We start from the raw sequence: 21,997 nt of genomic DNA, 5'->3' as shown, positions 1-21,997 counted from the left end.
TGGCATTCAACATTTTGGGGGTGGTTCAAAACTCATGCAATAAGAAAACAAAAACAAACACAAGGGAAAAATACTGGAAATGAGAGAACAAAATAATTTACTGGAATCAATATAACAGTTGAGTCAGAAAATTCAACAGAATAAACTGAATACAAGATTTCAGTTTAGTGGCCATATACAAGATAAAAATATCACAATCAATAGCTTCCTATACTCCAACAATAACTAATTAAGAAAGTATTACGGAATAAATACACCATTCATGATACCAATAAGAACTATAAAACAATCTGAAATTAATTCCAGAAGAAACGTGTAAAATCTATACAAAAACTAAAATTTTATTAAAAGATGAAAGGCCTGAAGATACACAAGTATGCCATGTTTCTCAATGGGAATATTCAGTATTATACATGTATTTCTCTCCCAAGTTAACATACATTTCAATGCATAATCTGAGAATACTTTACGGTCATTTACAAAAGATGATTCTAAAGCATATCTGACAAGTTAAATGCACAATACCCAAAACTCTTGAGAAAGAAGTTCAATGAGTGAGAACTGCCTTCAAAGACACCAAACCATGCTAACATACTAGGCTCAATCATATGAAACCAGATTATGTGATGACTTTTGGCTTATAAAAACAATTTCACAAGGTTCAACTGAGAAATTCACTGAAATTCTTCCACCTCACTTCCACCCACAAACTTCTTTCCAAGTAGTAAGAAATAGACATAAGAGTTTACTAAATATTTAGTGATAGCAAAGCTTGGTGAAAAACCAACAGGGTTCTTTCCTATGTTTCACCCCAGTGCAACTTATTCAGTTAAGGCAAAAAACTAAAAGGCAGGTAAAGGAAGAAGTGGTGTAAGGGGAGAGAGTTCCTTCCAACAATACTGGACAAAGAAACGGTATCATTATGAAACATTAATTATCCCCGAATATCCACAGTCCCCTTCTTTTAGCAAAACACTACTTATCCACAAGTTTTACCTGGATATATGGCCACTCAGCAAGAGCAAAGTCCTAGATATGTCAGTATAAGTAAAGTTCTGGTCAATGGGATATAATGGAAAATGATGTTTGCAACTCCTTGGTCAATTTCTCAAAAGGAAGTTCCCTATGTTGACCTTTCTGTTTCTTATTCCTCTAGTATTAGTTTACTAGGGCTGTCATAACAAAATACCATAGGCTGGGTCATTTAAACAACAGACATTTATTTTCTCACAGTTCTGGAGACGGTAAGTACAAGATCTGGGTGTCTGCAGTAGCCACTAGCTAGATGTAATATTTAAATTAAAAATAAACAAATTTAAAACTCAGATCCTTAGATGCACTAGCCACATTTCAAGAGCTAAGCAGCAACATGTGGCTAGTGGCTGCAGTACTGGACAGCACTGATTAAGGGATGGCATAATGGCATAGCCAAGTGCAAGACAGCAGGTACTTAGATGTGTGAATAACCTAAAGGTCTACCTCCAGAGTAGCACATAAAAGAGTAACAAACTTCTACCTTGCCTGATGTGTTTTGGAATCTCTTTGTTCAAATGATCTATCTTATACCTTAACTAATACAGTTAAGGAGAAGTGACATGCTGCTCTAAGAAACTCCTAAAATCTCTGATAAGACTTAGATAAGAACAAGTAGCATGGAAATATCTCAAGCTGAACATCTAATGACTTGTGCTATACAGTTGCAGAACATTTAGTAAAACTCTTGCCTGCAATAATTGGAAGGGCGCATCATATGCCTACTAAGTCTGTAGTTCTATAAAAAGCAGTTAGAAAAACTCAAAATATGGTGTGTGTTGGCTATTTAAAGATCACCAAGAAAGATCAATTCACCTATAAAGCAGTTTGCAAGTACAGACAGACATGGAAACAGTGCTACTAAAAAGAAGCTTTCTCAGTAGCAAACTCCAACCTACAAGAGTCCAGTAATTTGGGTCTCTCAGGGTGAAAAAGGCAGCTGCTTCTGTATTCTAAATACCAGGAAATAACTTTTGTGAGTTCAAGGGTTCTCTGCCAGGTAGTAGCAAAGATCACGCTGAGAGTGTTGCTTTTCCACCTATGATGGTTCCTTCCTAGAAAGAAGAGAGGACAGCAGACATTTTATAGCACAAATACCTTCTCTCAATTACTCAATCAAATGCTAATCTACATACTGCTGTGAGGATATTCTGCTGATGTAATTAAAGTTCCTAATCAACTGATTTTAAGTTAGGGTGATTATCCTCAGTGAGCCTGACCTAGTCAGGAGAGCTCTTAAAAGAGGTCAGGTTCTTCTGAGCAAATGAGACTACAAACAGCAGCTGAGTGTACAGTTGTTCTCTCTTCACTGTATCTTTCCTTCCTGACTGTCTATGGAGAACAGCTTCAGCCTAAATCCATGGATTCCAACTTGCCCACAATCTTCTCTCCCACTAACTGCCTGTCTTATAGATTTCAAACTTGCTTAGTCAGTCCTCATAATCATGTAAGCTAATTCCTTGTAATAAATCTCCTAATACATAGCAATCACATATAAATCTACTTGCTCTGTTTCTCTGGTTAAACCCTTACAGATACATCATCCAAGATATTTTATGTCCTCTCGAGGTAGCCAGGAAACCTAAGGGAGGAGCCAGCCTAGCACAGAGACCAGTAAATATGAGAATCAGCAGGTTTCCAAAACTTATGGCTAAGAGATATTTTGCTATAGTTAATGTTACATGGTCCTATCTAAGAAAAACAGAACAGAAATCTATTACATTTTTGAAAGAGTTTTACCACCAAACTACATTACTGGCCTAAAAATCTTACACTTGAACTTTAAGTAACCCTATAGGCCCCTGAATCTATACCAACTCGTAGGGGGCTAAAAAGTTGTGTACTTCCTAGGGATGTCACACCCTCCCATGTCTACTATTTCAAATGTGGCTAAGGAAGATAAAAATCATGGAAGCATTACCTAAAGAACTAAGCAAAGGAAACAGACAACAGTGAAAAGAGCATTCCTCTCAGAGGAAAATCAGTTTAACCAAGGAACTTACTCAGTAGCCAGGGAAAAGTTGTCACAACTCCTCCCCAGAAGGGTTTCATTATTAACGGACCACTGACTGTTGTGTACTTCCTATTCTTCCCTTCTCTAAAAGAGCTTTCATTATGATTATCCTATTCCTATTAACTACTACACAATGGGTTGGGTGACAAAAGGGAGATATAGTTATTGTTTTATAGATTACTGAAATTCTCTGAATTAAGAGGAAAAGCATTTTGTAGCTATCTTTCACTTTGGGCTATATGTAATAACTGGATGGGCCTTTGAATTGATTCTCTTAAGAAAAGAAACAATTAGGTGTTAAAAGAAAGGTTTGCACAAATGATGGGTGGCCAAAAGGGTGAGCCCCATTCTTAAAAAAAAAAAAAAAAAAAGAGAGGTTTAGGTTGGAGCTGTAAACCTGAAAGTGACTGGTATACAGATATACGATGACACAGTAGTTCAAATCATCTAAATGAGACCAGATACAAAACAGAAAAGGGCCCAACGAGGTAAAAAATCGAAGCATGTTTGCTGTACGTGGTAGAAGGAAGCAAGATGACAAGAAAAAACAGTGAGATATAAACAGGAGAAGGTGGTATTACATGAGACAAGAGAGGATTACATTTTAAGAAGCAAGAATCAGTCAACTGCTATAGAACAAAGAAATAGACACAAGAATTAAATACTGTATCCAAAGAGAGATTCATGTATCTTTGAAAAACAAAGTACAAAAAAAATTTCTAAGAATTTTTAAATACTAGATTGAGGAAGGTCTCCAGAAGTCATAAAGAATAATATATTTTACTAAACAATAGATTTTTCTATGTTGTGAAAACGATGTCAAGAGAGAATATTGTAAAACATAAAAGTTAATACCTATAAATATAAATACTACCAACAAATCACTAAGAAAACGATAAGACAAACCTAATAGAAAAACAGATAAGGGAGAAGCCAGGAAATTTTCAAAAGAAATCCAAATAAAAAACAAAGATTAAGAAACTTATACTCAATGTTGATAGTAATCAGAAAAATGAAAATAAAACACCATTTTTAACAGTTTTAAAACGAAGAAAATTAATCACATCTAGGAACATTCTCATACACTACTGATGCAAGTAAAACTTGAAAGTATTTACCAAATTTAACCATGCATACTCTAGCCCAGCAATTCCATTTCCAGGAATCCGTCCCAAAGAAACAGTTTCACACTCAAAAATAACTGTACAAGGATGTTCACTAATAGCAATGTGGTGAAAACAATCTAAATGTCTACCAACATAAAAGATCAAATAAATTATGAACATTTATATTATGGAATATTCATAAGTAAATGAGAATAATGTAGCAAATATTAACGTACTCTCAGTCACAACACACACACACGCACTCAGTCTCACCAAGAAACAAACATTTGATATACACCAAGCTGTTGGTAGCATTTACTCTAAAAATGGAATCAAAACACCTATGTATTGGAAAACATTTTGTAAGTATAAATACCCTTATTAGCTTGTATTTTTAAATATATAAAAATCATAATCTGAAGGCTCATTTCTTCAATTGATATATTTGAAGAAAGCTCACCAATAAAAATTTCAGCAAGCAAAATTTCTAAGTGGTAGCTCTGCTATTTGTGGTAAATTGATTACTACACACCAAGGAAAAAGAATGAAAAGACTATTTCAGGTAATGATTTATTATGAAGACAGAATAATAGGTGATCGTTCTATTCTTTACATCTTTTTGATTTTGTCAAGTTTTCTGCAAGTATGTGTTTCTACAAATAGGTATAAATTAATGAATAATGTTTAATTATATGTAACACAATACTTAAAATCTTAAGATTTTTCATCCTACACTGTCTTATAACTCAGTCTCTCATATTTTAACATATTACTACCTGCAGCAATCCCAAGTATATTAATACAGATCTCTCCTTTCTTACTATAAAATTTTCAGGGTAAAATTGGAATGGATGACTCTTTAGTATAATCTAGTTGTCAAGGACACTCTAGAAAAATAACACATACAGACCTCATCTTAAAAACAAACAAAATATCAAAAATCACTGACTATTCCAGGAGACTCATAAAAGATCTAAAGTCAAAAATCAAAACAAAATTATCTCTATGATCATAAGACACACAGTTACACCAAAAACAAACATAGATATCCCCAAAAAGTACAGGATTTATACAGGACTAAAATCATCTTCACAGTTTTATTATTAGTTTTATCTCAACAAAATTTAAATTTTATGAATCTAGAAATAATGTCTCCGTTTCTTGAAAACCTTGTAATCCCTAGGTAATTTTGCTAGGTGTTAATAATGCCTCTTAAATAAATTTAGTTCAAACAGTATACTAATAGTGACAATTATCACTATTAGCTAATAATCATAGCTAATAAGATTAGCTAATAACCACATGGAAAACTGAATTATATCATTGTGCTAAGTCTCCACGTATGTTATTACTAACTACAATATGTATAAATTCATTTAACTTATACATGTTTAACACACACAGCTATAATTAAAAATTTTTTTTTTCATATTCAATAGCGAGGAAATGGTTAAGATTAGACGCTGTAAACAGCCACATATAGAAGACACTCAAGAAATGTTTGTCAGGTAAAAAGAATTCACTACTACAATCCATCTATCACTAGTATGTGCTATACTAGAGGCTTTGAAACAGAACTATTTTCGTTATTAATGCCATAAAAAAAAAAATAAAAGGGAAACATGGCATAGAGAAAGAAAGAGACAATAATGGGGTCAAAGGCATTTGTAACATTAACTGTAACAAACAGGAGAGCTTCCTTTTCTTGTCGGTCTTCATATTTAGGATGACAGGAAAAGAGGGAAACGGAAATAGATCCCTATGGTAACATATATTTATTCCAAATTCAAAACTAATGGAACCAACCTTTCCACAGATGCTTCCAGAACAGGTTTCAAGCAAATGTTTTTAAGCTAATTAAGAGTTGATCCATGAAGAAACCCAGACCAAGAAATAACTTTAGAACAGGTTCTTATTTCTTCACTTTTGCATTTTTCTTTTCTATTCCTTTCTTCTGTGGGGGAGGATGGAGATTTAAAAAATGAAAGGTTAAATTAGGCAAGCTAATAGTATTTTGGGGAAGGTAAAAGTGGCAGGCAAAAATCCCTGCTAGAGATGCACAGCCATAGAGTAGTTCCATAAATATGACATGTCTAGAATGCACTTTCAAATAATCTCAAGAAATAAAAAAAAAATTTATTTTCAAAGCTGAAATAGTATTATCTGGTACACATCATGATTTTCTCTATGTTGTAAGTCAGTTTGAGTCACTAGTTAATTTGAACATTAAGTAATAAGCAATAAGATTATACTTAAGTAAAATCTACAGTCCGCCTCAATCATGGATTCCATATCTAGCTCTACAATCATTTTAAAACTATCCCTCTCCAGACCTTCTCGTTTTAGTCATCATTTTCATGGTACAGCAGCCAAAAATATGTATCATTTATTTTGTGCAGATGTAGCACAGCATTATTTAAAATGAGAATTATGATTCTGGTTATTGCCAATGCCTTATTTAACTTCACCCTACATTATACTAAACTTTTACCAAAAAAGCATGCTGTATTTCAGATCATTTACTCAAAACATTTTTACCCTTGACTCATGAAAACATATTTAATAGTTTTCAATTTATTCTCAATCTTGTTGCCCATTCTTATCAGCATAATTCACTTTGATTCACAAACTTTGAGATATTTCACCATATATCAAAATCGTTTATAAAGGCTGAGCACACTGGCTCAAGTCTGTAATCTCCAGCACTTTGGGAGGCCAAGGCGGGCAGATCACTTGAGCTGGGAGTTTGTGACCAGCCCAGCAAACATGGTGAAACCCCAACTCTAATAAAAATACAAAAAAATTAGCCGGGTGCCGTGGCTCACGCCTGCAACCCCAGATACTAGGGAAGCTGAAGTGAGAATCGCTTGAATCTGGGAGGCAGAGGTTTCGGTGATCCAAGATCAGCCTGGATGACCCTATCTCAAAAAAAAAATAAAAAAGATACAAAAAAATATTGTTTATAAAGAGACTAATAATGTCTCCAATAGGAATTCCTTGAGACAGAGTCTCACTGTCACCCAGGCTGGAATGCAGTAGCGCAATCTCTGCTCACTACAACCTCCGCCTCCTGGGTTCAAGCAATTCTCTTGCCTCAGCCTCCCAAAAAGCTGGAACTACAGACAGAAGCCACTATGCCCTGCTAATTTTTGTATTTTTAGTACTCTGATGTTTTAAATGAAAAATCTTTACATTTTTTTCTCCCCACTCTCTTTTATCTCTAGTCTCACAGAAGTAAACTTAAAAATTAACCCTAGGCTGGATGCAGTAGCTCACACCTATAATCCCACAGCATTTTGGAAACCCGCAGCAGGAGGATCACTTGAAATCAGGAGTTCAAGACCAGCCTGGGCAACCCAGTGAAACGCCATCTCTACACACACACACACAAAGTCAACCCCTTTAAAAGATCATGTAATGTTTACGAGTTTCATAGGACAGAAGGCAGTCTAAGTTATGCTTTCAACAATTAGAGCTATATTATTTGGAGTTTCATAGCATGCTTGGAAAAAATAAGTTAACATTTCCCTTTTCAATAACTGAAATCCCAAATTATAAATCATTATAAAAATGATACCTATATTGTCCCACAACTCTACATCCCTTCATGAATGAATAATAATTTTTAAAGACAAAAAAAAAAAAGTTAGGAAGTGAAGAATTATAAGTCAGAAAAAGTATTTTGCTTTTGGGTAAGAAGTGGAAGAGCATAACTCTACCATACCAGATAGGTAAGATTCAAGGGACTAGAGGGATATTCATATTTATTCACCATCTTTATTCCCTAATGACTAACTTTTTTTTTTTTTTTGAAAAGATTAAAGCTGAAAAAAGTTAGGTTTTGTGTAGGAGCTGATGCCTCCTAACGATCCTAACAAAAATATAAGTGGTACCAGCAGGTACTACTTCACGTACCAATAGGAAGTAAAAATTCCTTTTCACCTGTGGTCAAGTATGGAAAAATTATGAAGGTCCTCATTACATCCACATTTTTAACCCATTAAATTATCTTTATAAAATTCAGATAAACTACTGTCATAAATACAACTACACTGACTCAAGGACCTAAAAATTGTTTTCCTAATCAACTCTATGGCATAATCAGGAAACAGCAGAAGCAGTCTATAGTCCAGTGAATCTCTGGGAGTCAAAATGTGCTACTTTGATAATTGTTAAACACTGAAAACTTTTACAATACTACAACTAAGTTGACGAGGTTAAAAATGACTAAACTAAAAATAAGGGTTCAATTAAAACATCCCACAGGGATTCACTGTAAATAATAGCTGCAACCAAGTTCTGTTACCTCAAGACTTAAGGTCCCCAAAATTTCCCAGAGTAAGTGGCCCATCAAGAAATATTTATAAGTAATTCTTACTACAGATAAGGGACTTCATGAGAACCTAGTGTAAAGTAGGAGATATAAAGATGAGCAAGACAAGGCTTTTGCTTTCAGATCTGATAGACAACACCACACACTGTAAACTGCTTCGTTAATTAAAGCACAAAACATGAAGACGTAAGGGAAAAGAAAGCAGGCATAGAGCTAGTTTACCAGAATGATGAGATCAACCTTGGACCTACTACTTTACAAATAGGCCTCCTTTCTTACCACATTATCTTGTTAGTTAGACGCAGTTTCCAAACTCTTAATAATCCAAAAAAATGGCCAAATTCCCCTCTAAATCTGCAGCGAGAATGTTTCAAAGTACCCAAGTAGAAGGGAGAGGAGAGGATCACAAACCTTTTTGAGGATCTAATGAAAATTCTGCACATATACTATGGGGCTAGGGCAGAAAGGAAGGAAAAAAAAGCCTTAAAAGCACCTTCAACAAAATCTTGTGTTTAATATCAGGAGATTCACAGCCTATCCAGACCCCAAGTTAACAATCTCTATTTAAAAGAAATTTTTTTTTTTCAAATGAATAAGGAAATATTACCTTGAAAAGTATTTTGAAAGGCAGGAAAGTAGTAATAAATTGCCTCTAGAAAGGGTGGTTTTTCACTACAAAGTTTTCATCTTGTTAACAACCTAATTCTAGTGGTAGGTTATGGATTGTTTTTCTATACTCTGTATTTCTTGCTTTCTTTTTCTTTAGCGAATTTTTCATTAGAAATGGAAAGAAAAGCTTGGGGTGACCAGTTTGTCTTCAATGGTTGCCCTACTGCTGAAAAGAATCTCCCCCTATACAATCTGAATTTGCCACGATCTGAAATATGGTATTTAACACCATATGGCACAGAGCATGTGAATGAGTGAGGGAATAAATGAATGAATGAAAAGGCTTAGATTCTAACAGTCCCAGGTTAATCCCACTCTGACATTTATTAGCTATGCGACCTTGATGAAATTGCCTAAAATCCTTCTATGCCAGTATGTTTGCCTGCAAAATGAATGCTCCCTGCCAACATCTGTATACTTCCAAAACTCACACATTATTCAAGATGTACGTTTAACCACTTAAGTTCACTCTCACACCTCCCCAAACTCGTATTTATTCATTGGTGCACTGTTAAATCAAGGTGTCTTACAATAGTTTCGTTCACCATTTCTCACCCAGTATAGCACAATACTCGCATATAGTAGGAACTCCAAACATTTATTGAATAATGAAACAAATATAGCAGCACCTACTTCATAGGGTTATAATGAGAATAAAATGACAATACATGAAAACTGTATTAAGTCATCTAACTCTCATAATAATGTTATAAAGTAGTATCTACTATCATTACCATTTATACTATTTACATGAGGAAACTGCAGTAGAGGTTAAAAAACTTGGCAAAGGTCACAAAGCTAGTAAGTGATAGATGAAGGATTTAAATCCAAGCTCCAGAATCCATACTTTTAACCTTTACCTAGCCTTTACAAACAGTAGGCACTGAATTAATATTCATTTTCATTTACTCTTTAAAACTAAAAATTTAGGAGGCTTAAGATACCAGGCATTCAACAATCAATTCCTATTAGTTTAACTGGCTTTCCCCTTAAAACCTACAGAAGATCATCGTCACTAAGAAAAGGAATTAAGAAATTGGAAAATGTTGAAATCTAAACGTCAGCTATTCAGAGGTCCTGGATCCAAGAAGGGAAGAATTTCTATTCCTTCTCTTCTCTTCGTAAATGAATGCCGAATCCTCTCTAAGTACTAGTTATTCACTAAAAATGTTTTGTTTTGTTTTTTCTAGTACTGTGCTTAAGCAGGAGAGAAGACAAGATAAATTATAATTAAGACAGACTACTGCTTCAAAGATCTTAACATCTAGTTTACAAATACTGCTACACCAAATAAGAGATGAAATAAGCAAGCTTTTCTGGGCCAATCTAGGATTCTAAGCTTTAGAAAGGTGGAATTTAGATAGCATTTTTCCATTAAAAAACAAACAAAAATATTTGCAAATGAAACTGAGGAAACAGCCTAATTCTGAAATTTTTTTTTCCTCCCTCATTTTCTTTTTTTCTTTTTTTTGAGAGAAGAGTCTCGCTCTATCACCCAGGCTGGAGTGCAGTGGCACAGTCTGGGCTCACTGCAACCTCTGCTTCCCGGGTTCAAGAGATTCTCCTGCCTCAGCCTCCCATGTAGCTGGGATTACAGGTGCCTGCCACCACGTCCAGCTAATTTTTTGTATTTTTAGTAGAGATGGGGTTTCACCATGTTAGCCAGGCTAGTCTCTAACTCCTGACCTCGTGATCCAGCCACCCTGACCACCCAAAGTGCTGGGATTACAGGCGTGAGCCACCATGCCCAGCCCCTCATTTTCAACTCTTTTTACGTCTGTAAACAGATCCTCCCTTGCCCTACAAATTTTTTCAATAATAATTCTGTACTAATTTACTTACTGGCTCCCTTTTGTCTAAAATTTCTTCCCTAGGCTTATCTCTTGATTTAGTCACAGGTGCTAACAAAAATAGATGAAATTCTGATCGACTCCTACTGTATTTAAACTTTATGTATCTTCAACCAAATTGTTTCTCCCCCTTTGAATCTGCTTTAGAAAATACTAAGATCACAGGGAACAATGGCTCACGCCTGTAATCCCAGCACTCTGGGAGGCCGAAGCCAGCAGATCACCTGAGGTCAACAGTTCTAGCCTGGTCAACATGGTGAAACCCTGTCTCTACTAAAAATACAATAGTTAGCCAGCTACTTCCTGAGTAGCTGGCCTATAATCCCAGCTACTCAGGAAGCTGAGGCTGGAGAATCACTTGAACCTGGGAGGCAGAGGTTGCAGTGAGTCCAGATCATCGCATTGCACTCTAGCCTGGGCAACAAGAACAAAATTCTGTCTCCAACAACAACAAAATACTAAAATCATTCATATTCAAAAATGCATTTAATAGAATGCAATGTTATTTCTGAAATAAAGTATCAATTCTTGAAAGCATAAGATTTATTTTCTTGTTAATAGTCAAGTAAGCAATTTAATTAATTTTGTCCACTAATTTGAAAGAGCGTTATGGCTTTTACGTTAGAAAATACATTTGTATTTTCCATATTGGTCAGTTACTCACTGAAAGCCAAGAAAATTATGCATGTTCGATTTTACAGCTAAGATTTTGTATCAAACAGAGGGGGAGAGGGAGGCAGGTAGTTCTTGGTCTTGTTTCCAGGTATACCTCAAGTTATGCAAACTATCTAAAACATGATTATCCTATTCTGAAATACTTTTAAGTAAAATCCTATTCTCAGTAAAGTCCAAGGTCTAGGGATTATATTCTTACTCTTCAACACTTAAATGAAGTTCTTATTTAAATTGATTCTCGTTTTCTTCCAGTTTTCCTCTTTTGGCACATACAGGGATTATTCAGGTAGCATTTATTTATAGCAAAGCTATGTATTTTTGTTACATGAAAGTTATCCTTTCAGGTTAAATACCACAAAACTATAAACTTTCACATTCCTTTTTAATCTTTTGATAATCTTTACTAGAAGGATAATTTTAAAGATCATTTTATCTACTTTTTTTATTGTGTAGTCTATAACAGAATGAATTAGAGAAAAGACAACACTGTGATTTTAGCACAACACTTCCTAGCTCCAGAAAGTTAAGCTTCTGCTGACATGTCAGTAAAACGGTAATTAAAAGAAAAACACTACACAACTCACCCATTTAGCTTACAGTTTTATTTTTCTTTACTTTGGTCAAAAGATGAAGATAGGGGTAGAGACAACCTGTACTCCTTTTTGTCTGCTCATCCCTCATCTGTATAAATTTTTTAAATGGGTACACTTTCTTTTTTCTTTCGTGAGACGGAGTCTCATTCTTGTTGCCCAGACTGGAGTACAACGGCACAATTTCAGCTGACTGCAACCTCCGCTTCCCGGGTTCAATTCTCCTGCCTCAGCCTCCCAAGTAGCTGAGATTACAGGTGCCCGCCACCATGCCTGGCTAATTTTTTTCTATATTTTTAGTAGTGACAAGGTTTCACCATGTTGGCCAGGCTGGTCTCCAACTCCTGGCCTCAGGTGATCCACTCTCCTCAGCCTCCCAAAGTGCTGGGATTACAGGCATGAGCCACTGTGCCCGGCCAGTGAGTATACTTTCTTACATGTATTTCCCCTGACTCATGTTCATAACAAATCACAAACCCATTGTTTGCACCACCATGTAAAAGACAGGAGAAGGTACATCAGAAACATAGAAACACTACTACAGTTGGTCAAAGTCAACATAACCATTCCTATGTTATAAAAGGAAAACAAACCTGACCCACAAAATAAACACACCTACAAACTTACAGTCATTCTTTATAAGGAATTACTAAAAGTTTTGCTTATTAGGCCATATTCCAATGGACAAAACTACCTAAGTGTGTGAAGTTTGCAGCAGAATACCCCCGTAAGTATTGCATTCAACTATCATAACCTTGCTCTAAACCAGAGCTTACTATTTTTTGGGAGAATTTAAAATTTTAAATGTTGGTATTTTGCCCATAGCTACAGGACTGTGTTACCTTGCTATTCAGTCACTATTTTTCTGAATGTTGTCAGGAGAAAAATAAAAGGAAATAAATTATCACTAAAAAATATACAGGTCTGAGCCATTAGAAAACTTTGATTTCTACTTTTGTTACTACCCACCACAACCACTTTCCTCTAAACCGTGTTTTCCTCCTTTTCAAAGTAAAGGGCTGAATTATCTGTAAAATGTTTCTCACCTTTGATAATCATACAATTAAATGATTCTAAGTACCATGACAAATTTTATTAGAGATAAGGATCCTATCACATCTTTCTTTTCCTTGTTTCAAATGCAGCCAGAGTAACACAGTATCCTAACCATCCAAGTAAGCCAATATAAATCTATCAATACAAACCTATTCTCAGTATCCAACAGGCTAAATGGGAATAAAAACAAAGAGTGGCACTTTTTTCATACAGACTTCAACACTTAACATCTCTACCTATATAACTCAGTCTGAGATAAAAGAGAATCTGGTCTTCTACATGTGTCAAATCCTTTAAAAGGTACTTCTCTATTTCAACAGAAACCAGGATTCAATAAATGCAATTTTCCAAAAACCAGGCTTACACCAAAATAAGTTCCACGTTTGTGGAAGAGAATAAATAGTAAGTGGTGCTTCTAGATCAATCAGTTGGTCTCCTCTTAAAATTAAGTTTAAAATCAGCCTTTAAAGCTGTTTTCCCTCTGCTGCCTAAGTTACAATTTCCCTCTCCAGATAAAGATTTTTTTCTAGATTCTATTTCAGGAAGGAGACAAGAGAGAGGTAAGACAGCTAATAACCAGTAAAGCTAACTCTCAGTTGGTTGTCAGTATGGTATGTTTTACTGAGCCTTTGGGTTTTAAGGGCTTCTTTGAGGAATAAGGTCCTGCAACGCCGCCTGTCTGTGGACCCAGGAAAAATTATAAAGTTATTATGAAACCAGATCACTAGAACAAACCGAGAGGCCTTTCCTATTCCAACTCACCACAACCAGGCCTGGCTCCAAAGCCGACTCTTTGGTTGTCCCATATTATGGGACAACAGGTCCTGGCTTAATTCTAACGCACTAAGAAATATTTGAAGACATATATGTATGTATCTGTAAGGATCAAATATATTTTATCAATTTATAAATGTATATGGTCATTTGTAATTATTTAAAGTTACTGATAAATGTATAAAAGTACAGCATCAGTTCATCCAAAATCCTTGAGAGATCTAGGAAGTGAGGTTACTTCTGCAGCCAGGATAGTGGTGAAAAACCCTGCAGAACAGTATGGAAAAGTACAGCTTCTCACGTGCCCCTCATATACACAAACACTTAGCTCTGAGTCCATTACAACCTCACATCCCCCCTCAAACTGTTCCCCTCCACCTCATAACTGGGAGAAGTTGATCAACCTCCTAGTTGGTCCCCAAGAGACTCATCTACCTATTATTTTACTCCTCCCGCTTTGATCTCACTCCCGCCCCAGAATAAGGTGGCCCTACTGACCCCAGGCAGATCACCCCCACAGCGTGTAAACAGGGAATCTAACCAATTCCCTCCATCCTTAACCATGTGAGCCATCCCATGATAACAGGCTGTTCACCAACTCTGTGAACTCCGTGGTCCTCCCACCCCCACGTGTCAGCTACCCTCCCCCACATTCCCACACCTCACGATTTAGGCCGAGGAAAGAAAGGGGGCAGTCGAAAGCCTGGCCCCTAAGAGATCAACCTACTGGAATCTGTCCCACCGCCAAGTCCCATCCCACCTTCGGCCCCGGCCCCTATCCCTTGCAATCCCGTCCTCCCTCCTTCCTTTGAAACCAGGCCCTTGCCTCAGAAACCTCCTCTTCCTCGTCGTCGTCGTCCTCCTCTTCCTCGCTGTTGTTGCTGCTGGTGCCGCCGCCGCCGCCACCTCCACCTCCACCTCCGCCTCCACCGCCGCCGCTGTTGTCGCTGTCGCTACTGCTTTCGCTGCTGCTAGGGGGTCGGCAAGTCCGGTTACGCTTGGCCTTGTGGTGTTGCTGCTGCGGAGGCTTCTTCTTCAGGAGCAGGTCGCAGACTCGCACCATCCCATGAGGAGACGAGGCCGAACGAGCTCCGCTACTGCCGCCAACGCCGCCGCCGACCTCCGCCGTCGGGGGGGGGGCAGCCACAGCCGCCACCGCCGGGGGGCTCCCTTCTCTCTCTGCAGCCGCAGCCGCCGCCGCCGCCGCCACCGGAACCGTCGCCTTCTCCATCCCCAGGAAAAGAGGGAGGGCGCGGACGGGGGAGGGGCGTGGGGGCTACGCTCTACCGCGACTTCGGCCGCACTGGGGCCAACACAGCAATCGGTGCCGCCTCTGCCACCACCGCCTCGGTCACCTCTACTGCCGCCGCCGCCGCCGCCGCTCCGCCAGCTCTCACCTCGTCTCGCGATACCAAGGGCGGGGAGTCTGATGACGGGAGGGAAGGAGGGAGGGAGCAAGGGAAGGGGGGGTGAGGTGTAAGAAGGAAACCGGGTGCTGGGAGACCCAGAGGAGAGGAGACTAGAAAGACGCTGGGGAAGTGTGCCTGGGGCAGCTTCCGACTGGAAACGGCGGGGACTGATAAGGGGGGCGCAATTGCCGCCGGAGCGCCCGCAAGCTACCGGATTTCTTCTCTACTCGCTATCTCCCGCACACACAGCCCTGCAGCCCTCCCTTTTTCCTTCCTGGCTTGTGACTAGAACGCAGCCGCAGGCGGAAGTGCAGTGACGCCATCAGCCGTCGCCTGAGCCGTGGCGCGCGGGTAGCCGAAAGGCGAAAGTGAGATTTCGAGGGCCCCGTTTGGGGCCTCGCGGGCGCGCAGGGCTGCGATGTGTAGAGAGGACGGGGAAGCTGGCGAGGAGCCGACCCTGGGCAGTGTGGGAAGCAGGTGCGGAGGTGCGGTCCAGACACTTTGTTAGCGGGAGGCTGTCTGCCAGATATGGGAGTTGGGGGCCTCGTTCTGGACTGCTGAACGTAATTTTATTCCTGGTCATTTTTTCCGCCGCCAATCCGAGAGAGAGAGCTTTGGATCCTGAGAGATGGCGTTGTGTTGGGGAAAGAGCCTTCTTTAACTGAGTTTAAGGTTTGGCTTATAGACATCCTGTACCTGAGTTTACACGTGTGTAATATGAAGGCAGTAGATTAGGAGATGTCTAAGATCATTACAACTCAAGGTTCCAAGGGGAGGAAGACACGGGAAGGATGCGTGGTCTGTGCCAGCCTTTGTAGACGATTCACTGAATGACCCTAATTTAGCTCTTCGGCCCTCTTCGATTCAACTTCTATCTATGAAGCAGGCATAAGTAATGATTATTGTCTGTATCCTTCTCTTGTAAGGAATACTGTGATAGGGCTGTGAGTTCATTTTTAGGTTTCTGAAGAACTTTAAGGAGTTTTGAAATGATAGTGGAGCCCATTGAACTCAGAATTATCCCTTTCTGGTTTAGTAGGAGTATAGTGGCATAAGGAAAATGAAGCAAACATCAAAGACAGATGTACTGGCACAAAATTAAAAGTATGTCTCAGCTGACATAGTTGCCATTTTAAGACTGCTAAGTTTAGCTGAATATGCCTGGATTTTTTTTTATATAGCATTTTTCTTCTTTTTAGCATTGGCATACCATATGAAATGTGGGCAGTTGCCAGTACTCTACATAGTACCATGGCAGAATTGGCAATGACTAAATCAGTTCATTCAAACAAAAATTCATCATGTGCCTACTGTGTGCATAATTTGTGAAATCGAAGTCTCTGCTTCCAGGGGCTTTACAGTGTAATAAGTGCTATAGTAAATATATATACAGAGTGGTAACCATCTGCCTATTCCTCTTCTACAGTCGTTGCTGAGTTCCAGTGTGGAACAGAACACTATATTGTGTATCTCACCACTATTGATTTAGATTTTATAATTTCAGCTACATCCCTCCCTCCTACTTTGTATATTCTTCAGCATTTCTTTCTCCCTTTCCTCTTGAATACTTTTTGCAGACTTTAAATCTCAGCCCATTTCATTATATGACTTTTAACTTAGAATTTCACAATTTTCCAAATGCTACAAATGTCCTGATATTTCCTTTTCTCCAGCATCAGGGAATGAGAGACTCCCTGTTCATATGTGAGATTAACTCTTCGTACATATTCTGGTTCCAATTCTCCTCTTTCTCATCCATTTATTATCTTTTCTGTTTTCAACCTTCTACAAATTCTGGTTCCTTAGCTAATCCTTCTTTAGCTTTCAGTTGTTTCCTTCTCAAGCAAGCTTTCTTTCTTCAAAAAGTATTCTATATTCAGTGTCTTTTTGTTTTCTGAAATTGACTTGTTAGCCCTCTGCAGTCTAGTTTCTGTGTCTGTCATGCTACCAAATATGCCCTCTTTAATATCATTGTTTGGAGGAAAATGAGTTTTTGCTCTTTACTATAATAGTTAAATGATAATCCTATTGGGACTAGCAGGATAAGGTTTAAAAGTATTAAAATGGACAAGGCTCATAAAGTGACTTTCTTTTATTTCTTTTTCTAACTTTTTTTTTCCTTTTAGAACCTCTGGCAGGGACTGACTAGCCCATGAAACTTATTTCTTCTTGGGCACACAGCTAAACTAAATTTCATAGCTTTCCTTGTGGTTGCTTGTAGTCCTGTGATTAACTTTTTTTGTTTGTTTTAAGATGGAGTTTAGCTCTTCTTGACCAAGCTAGAGTGCAATGGCACGATACTGGTTCACCGCAACCTCCGCCGACTGGGTTCAAGTGATTCTCCTGTCTCAGTGTCCCAAGTTGCTGGGATTACAGGTATACACCACCACACCCAGATAATTTTGTGTTTTTAGTAGAGATGGGGTTTCTTCACGTTGATGAGGCTAGTTTCGAACTCCCGATCTCAAGTGATCCACCTGCCTCAGCCTCCCAAAGTGGTGGGATTACAGATGTGAGCCACCACACCTGGCTGTGATTAACTTCTAGCCAGTGAAAATATGAATGGAAATTGGAAATGATGTGCTCATTTTTAGGGTTAATGAAGTCCCCCTATTCTCCCCTACTCTTTTTTTGTCAACTTGATGCCTCTGAGCATGGTGACAATGAAAACAACATATTGGAGATTCCAAAGGCAGAAAAGAGAGGAATGAGTGGCTGAAACACTACTTGGAAGAGAGCCATCCCAATTAGAAACACTCCTTTTTGGACTTCTTATATGAGAAAAAAATTTAGATTTGAGAATTTATATGCATAGGAGCTAGAATGACCATAGCTAGTCCAGAAATTGGTACCAGAAGTGTAGTAATGCCAAGACAATAACCTAAAGTATGTTACATCAACTTACTTATGATGCAGCAAGTGGTAGAGAATGTGATTTGGAGGCTGGAAAAAGGAGGCCTGTGTTTTCAATGGCGAAGTAATTAGTAAAACTGTCACCTGGAATAATTCAAAATCAGATCACCTATCTGTTGAGATTAGCTCCAGAGAAAATGATTGAAAAGAGCAAAAGTAATACTACGTGTTGAATTTTATATTTTACTTTTAATAAAGTTTTACTAAAGTGAGAGTGTACAGGAATATTTCTTTGGAAGGGTTGAAAAAGGTGACTTTTTTTAGACTTCTAACAAAAAAAACTAGGAGAGGTTTTGAGTTATAGTTACCCTTGAGATTAAGTCCTGCAACAAAGATCAGGAAAAGGATTTGGTCTTTCCATTCAACGTCATTATTTCAGGTGGCTTCAAGATAGCTATGATAAAGATCTAGAGGAAGTTGCATAGGAGCAGGGAATCAAAGCAGTAAATTAGGCTTGATAATTATTTGAGAAAGAACTTTGGGTATAGTTACTAGAAGCACTTCAATCAGAAGACTACATTTTTAGAGGAATTTTATTACTAATCTTACTAAATCTGGTTCATATATTGTTCAGGTGTTAAAACAGTGGGTAACTATCCAACCTCAGTCTTGCATAAGTAGAAAATAGAGCATAAAAGCTTAACAGCTCCCCAGTACCCACATAGAATGTGTCTTTGGAGAATGATGGACAAAAAAAAGAACATTTCAGAAGTTCCTGTCGGGAACTGTAGAAAAGAATGGACAGGGAGTTTCTCCTGAAAACTAGAATTGGGGTCTCATCAAAACTTTCTTTAGTCTCAAGGAGATGGGCGGCAAAATGCTTATACAGTATTTCATTATTATTATACTGCATATATTGCTCAGTGTCACATTTTTCTTTTCTGAATGAGAGTGTATTATGGTTGTGTGTCTCTGAGCTACCACTGTATATTGGGTTTGCAGGGACGGGGGTGACGATGAAGACAATTTGTCTTTTTAGTTCTTAGGTCACATCTGTACCTAATGAAGAGAACTGCGCATTTTCTGAAAATCCTAGACTTTGAGCCTTTTCCAGTGACTGGATAAAGCTTTAGATTGTCTCCCTTGGGACAGGGTATGTTCTGCGTGTGGAAAGAGAGGTAAAATACATGTTTAGTGATCAGAATAGTGGATTCTTGTACATGCTAAATTCTTCTGGCCACACAGTTATATTTTATGCCTCTCTTGCAATTAGGTATATGGGTTAGGTGTGCTAATCAGGTTCTAACTAGTGGAATGTGAGTAGAAGTGATGTGCTGCTATTCCAGCTCTCTGGGCCATGGAAACATCATATGAGCAATCCAAGATACCCCAGTCACCACCAACTTGAGGCAGATGAGCAAATTTGCTCTGGAAGCTATGTGTTAAAGATGGCAAAGCCACAAGATAGGACTTCTGGTTTTCTGAATCTTCACTTGGAGTATACTTGCTTGCCAATTAGGGACACTTGTGTTAGAGGTCATATGCATTCTTTTGTGTTAGACTACAGATTTGAGAGTGTATCCTAATATAGACCTGTCCCTCTTTCTCCAGATGTAATTGTTCATTACGTAATTCTAATTTTATACCACAGGAGTGAGCCTACAAATCAGGCTAGCCAAAGTATCCTATTATTCAGCCATAGTGATTTGTTTAGGAATGGGCAGATTAGCAAAAATGAAGCTAATCAGAGATAGTCTCATCATTTGGGGTAGCACTGTTAAGAAAAAGGCACCTGCCTCTGGAATAAGGAAAAAAAAACAAAACAAAAGCTACATGTCACCTTTGATCATCATGTAGGGTGAACCTGCCTAAGAATGAAATCATTACAGGAAAACAGAGACAGTCTCAATGATACTGCAGAAGGGGATGATAACCCATGAACTGAGAAATATTTCCTGGGTTTCTACTCCAGGTTGAAATTTCAAGAGATAAGGGATAGATACTGCCAGGAAGAGTTGGGAATTCAAAAACAGGGAGCTCTCTGTGACTGGAGTCACATCCTGACACAGCTCTTGTCCAATGTGCTGAAGTCATCAGAATCTGCTGGTCTTGATCACTGATGGGGCAACCAGTGTCCCCATTAGTGCCCGGTCAGAAACATACTCTACCTTGATTTTAGAAAATAGGTTGGCAGGAATCTCCTCATTCCCATCAGGGAGTTGGTACCTGCCACAGTGTATTGTAAATTCTTTTCTCTGTTCTTCTAGAGCTACTATAAAGTGCTGGAGAAGGAAAACCTCCCAAAGCAGCCTGTCATCGTGAAGGCCAAATTCTGTAGCAGAACAGCTTAGGAAAAGATTAAGTTGGGGTTGTGGGGAGGACTTGTGTCCTGGTGGCTTGAAGCCACAGGGAAGGAGGTTCTATTAAATGCCAACAAATGCTAAAAAATAAAACAGGGAGCTACTGGCTTATGCTCTGCTTTCCACCCGAAAATTTGCCCAACATAAACAACTACAGTCCAGTAGAAATTGAAGCATATGTTTCAGCAGAGAGGACCAGGTAACATTGATAACCACTGTCCTCTCAGCCATTGCCTTCACTTGGCTTTCACCATTGTTCACCTATATTATTACAATAGTCAATCTCCCTGATTCTGATCCTATTGTACTCTACTTTATCCTCCACATTGACACCTGAGTTACTTCTCTACCTTGTAAAAACAATTTATTTCTGAGTACAAAAACAATGCATGTTCATCTTAGAACACTAAGAAATTACAAAAAAGCACACATACCAAAACATATAATTCTATCAGCTAGAGATATCCACTGTTGACATTTTAGTACAAACCTTTACACAGTGTTTTCTCTGTGTGTTTTTAAATGAAATCGGAATTCCACTTCTGTATTAAGCATGCTTTTTAAAATTTATTTTTTTAATTTTTGAATCCACCAATGAGGTATCCCAGAGCATGCTTTTTTTTTAACTTAGTATATGTGAGCATTTTCTCATGGCGTTAAATGCCCTCTACAATATTATAATGAATATATCAATTTACTTAAAACAGGTGTTGCAAACTGGCAGCCTATAGCCAAATGTGGTATATGAACATGCTGTGTGCTTAGTCATCACAGAATTTCAAAGTTGTTTGACTTGAATGCTTTTTTATAAGGCCTGCTGTCTTCAATTCTCTGCAGTTTCTATAATTTCCTGTTATTCCTACTATCCTTATGCATTCGCTTATGTCACCTATCAATTTTTTTTGTTATTGTTTCTGTGTAGGTTTTTTTTTTTTTTTTTTTTTTTTTTTTTTTNGTTTCGCTCTTGTTACCCAGGCTGGAGTGCAATGGCGCGATCTCGGCTCACCGCAACCTCCGCCTCCTGGGTTCAGGCAATTCTCCTGCCTCAGCCTCCTGAGTCGCTGGGATTACAGGCACGTGCCACCATGCCCAGCTAATTTTTTGTAGTTTTAGTAGAGACGGGGTTTCACCATGTTGACCAGGATGGTCTCGATCTCTTGACCTCGTGATCAAGAGATCGCGCCTCGGCCTCCCAAAGTGCTGGGATTACAGGCTTGAGCCACCGCGCCCGGCCTCTGTGTAGGTTTTTAAGAAACTTTTGGCATTTGAGTTGAAA

The 21,997-nt window shown here is 38.3% G+C and overlaps 1 protein-coding gene, 1 long non-coding RNA gene and 1 other non-coding gene across 10 annotated transcripts in view; 2 read left to right on the top strand and 1 right to left on the bottom strand.

Moving 5' to 3' along the window:
- The window catches only part of ANKRD17 (ankyrin repeat domain 17), a 178,125-nt gene extending 162,337 nt beyond the window's left edge, over positions 1-15,788 (bottom strand). For 2 of the 4 annotated variants that reach the window (XM_017512944.2, XM_017512950.1), the window contains exon 1: positions 14,926-15,788. In XM_017512944.2, coding sequence (XP_017368433.1) covers positions 14,926-15,330 — 405 coding nt within the window. In that variant the 5' untranslated portion in view covers positions 15,331-15,788. The remainder of the gene's footprint in view (positions 1-14,925) is intronic. The other 2 variants (XM_017512945.2, XM_017512949.2) reach the window with 1 other exon arrangement.
- LOC108292209 overlaps positions 15,720-21,997 on the top strand; it is a 69,250-nt gene continuing 62,972 nt past the window's right edge. For 3 of the 5 annotated variants that reach the window (XR_001820191.2, XR_005197478.1, XR_005197479.1), the window contains exon 1: positions 15,720-15,985. This is a non-coding gene — a long non-coding RNA (uncharacterized LOC108292209). Of the gene's footprint in view, positions 15,986-17,844; positions 17,885-17,914; positions 19,515-21,997 lie in introns of those variants that run through there. The other 2 variants (XR_005197481.1, XR_005197480.1) reach the window with 2 other exon arrangements.
- Positions 20,402-20,524, top strand: LOC119468724. The gene has a single exon (XR_005197487.1). It is a non-coding gene; the product is annotated as a small nucleolar RNA SNORA3/SNORA45 family (small nucleolar RNA).

This window comes from Cebus imitator, unplaced genomic scaffold, assembly GCF_001604975.1.
Source record: "Cebus imitator isolate Cc_AM_T3 unplaced genomic scaffold, Cebus_imitator-1.0 Scaffold480, whole genome shotgun sequence".
NCBI classification, from domain to species: Eukaryota; Metazoa; Chordata; class Mammalia; order Primates; family Cebidae; genus Cebus; species Cebus imitator.
Note: the sequence above shows the minus strand (reverse complement) of the source record. Positions and strands in the feature narration are given on the sequence as shown.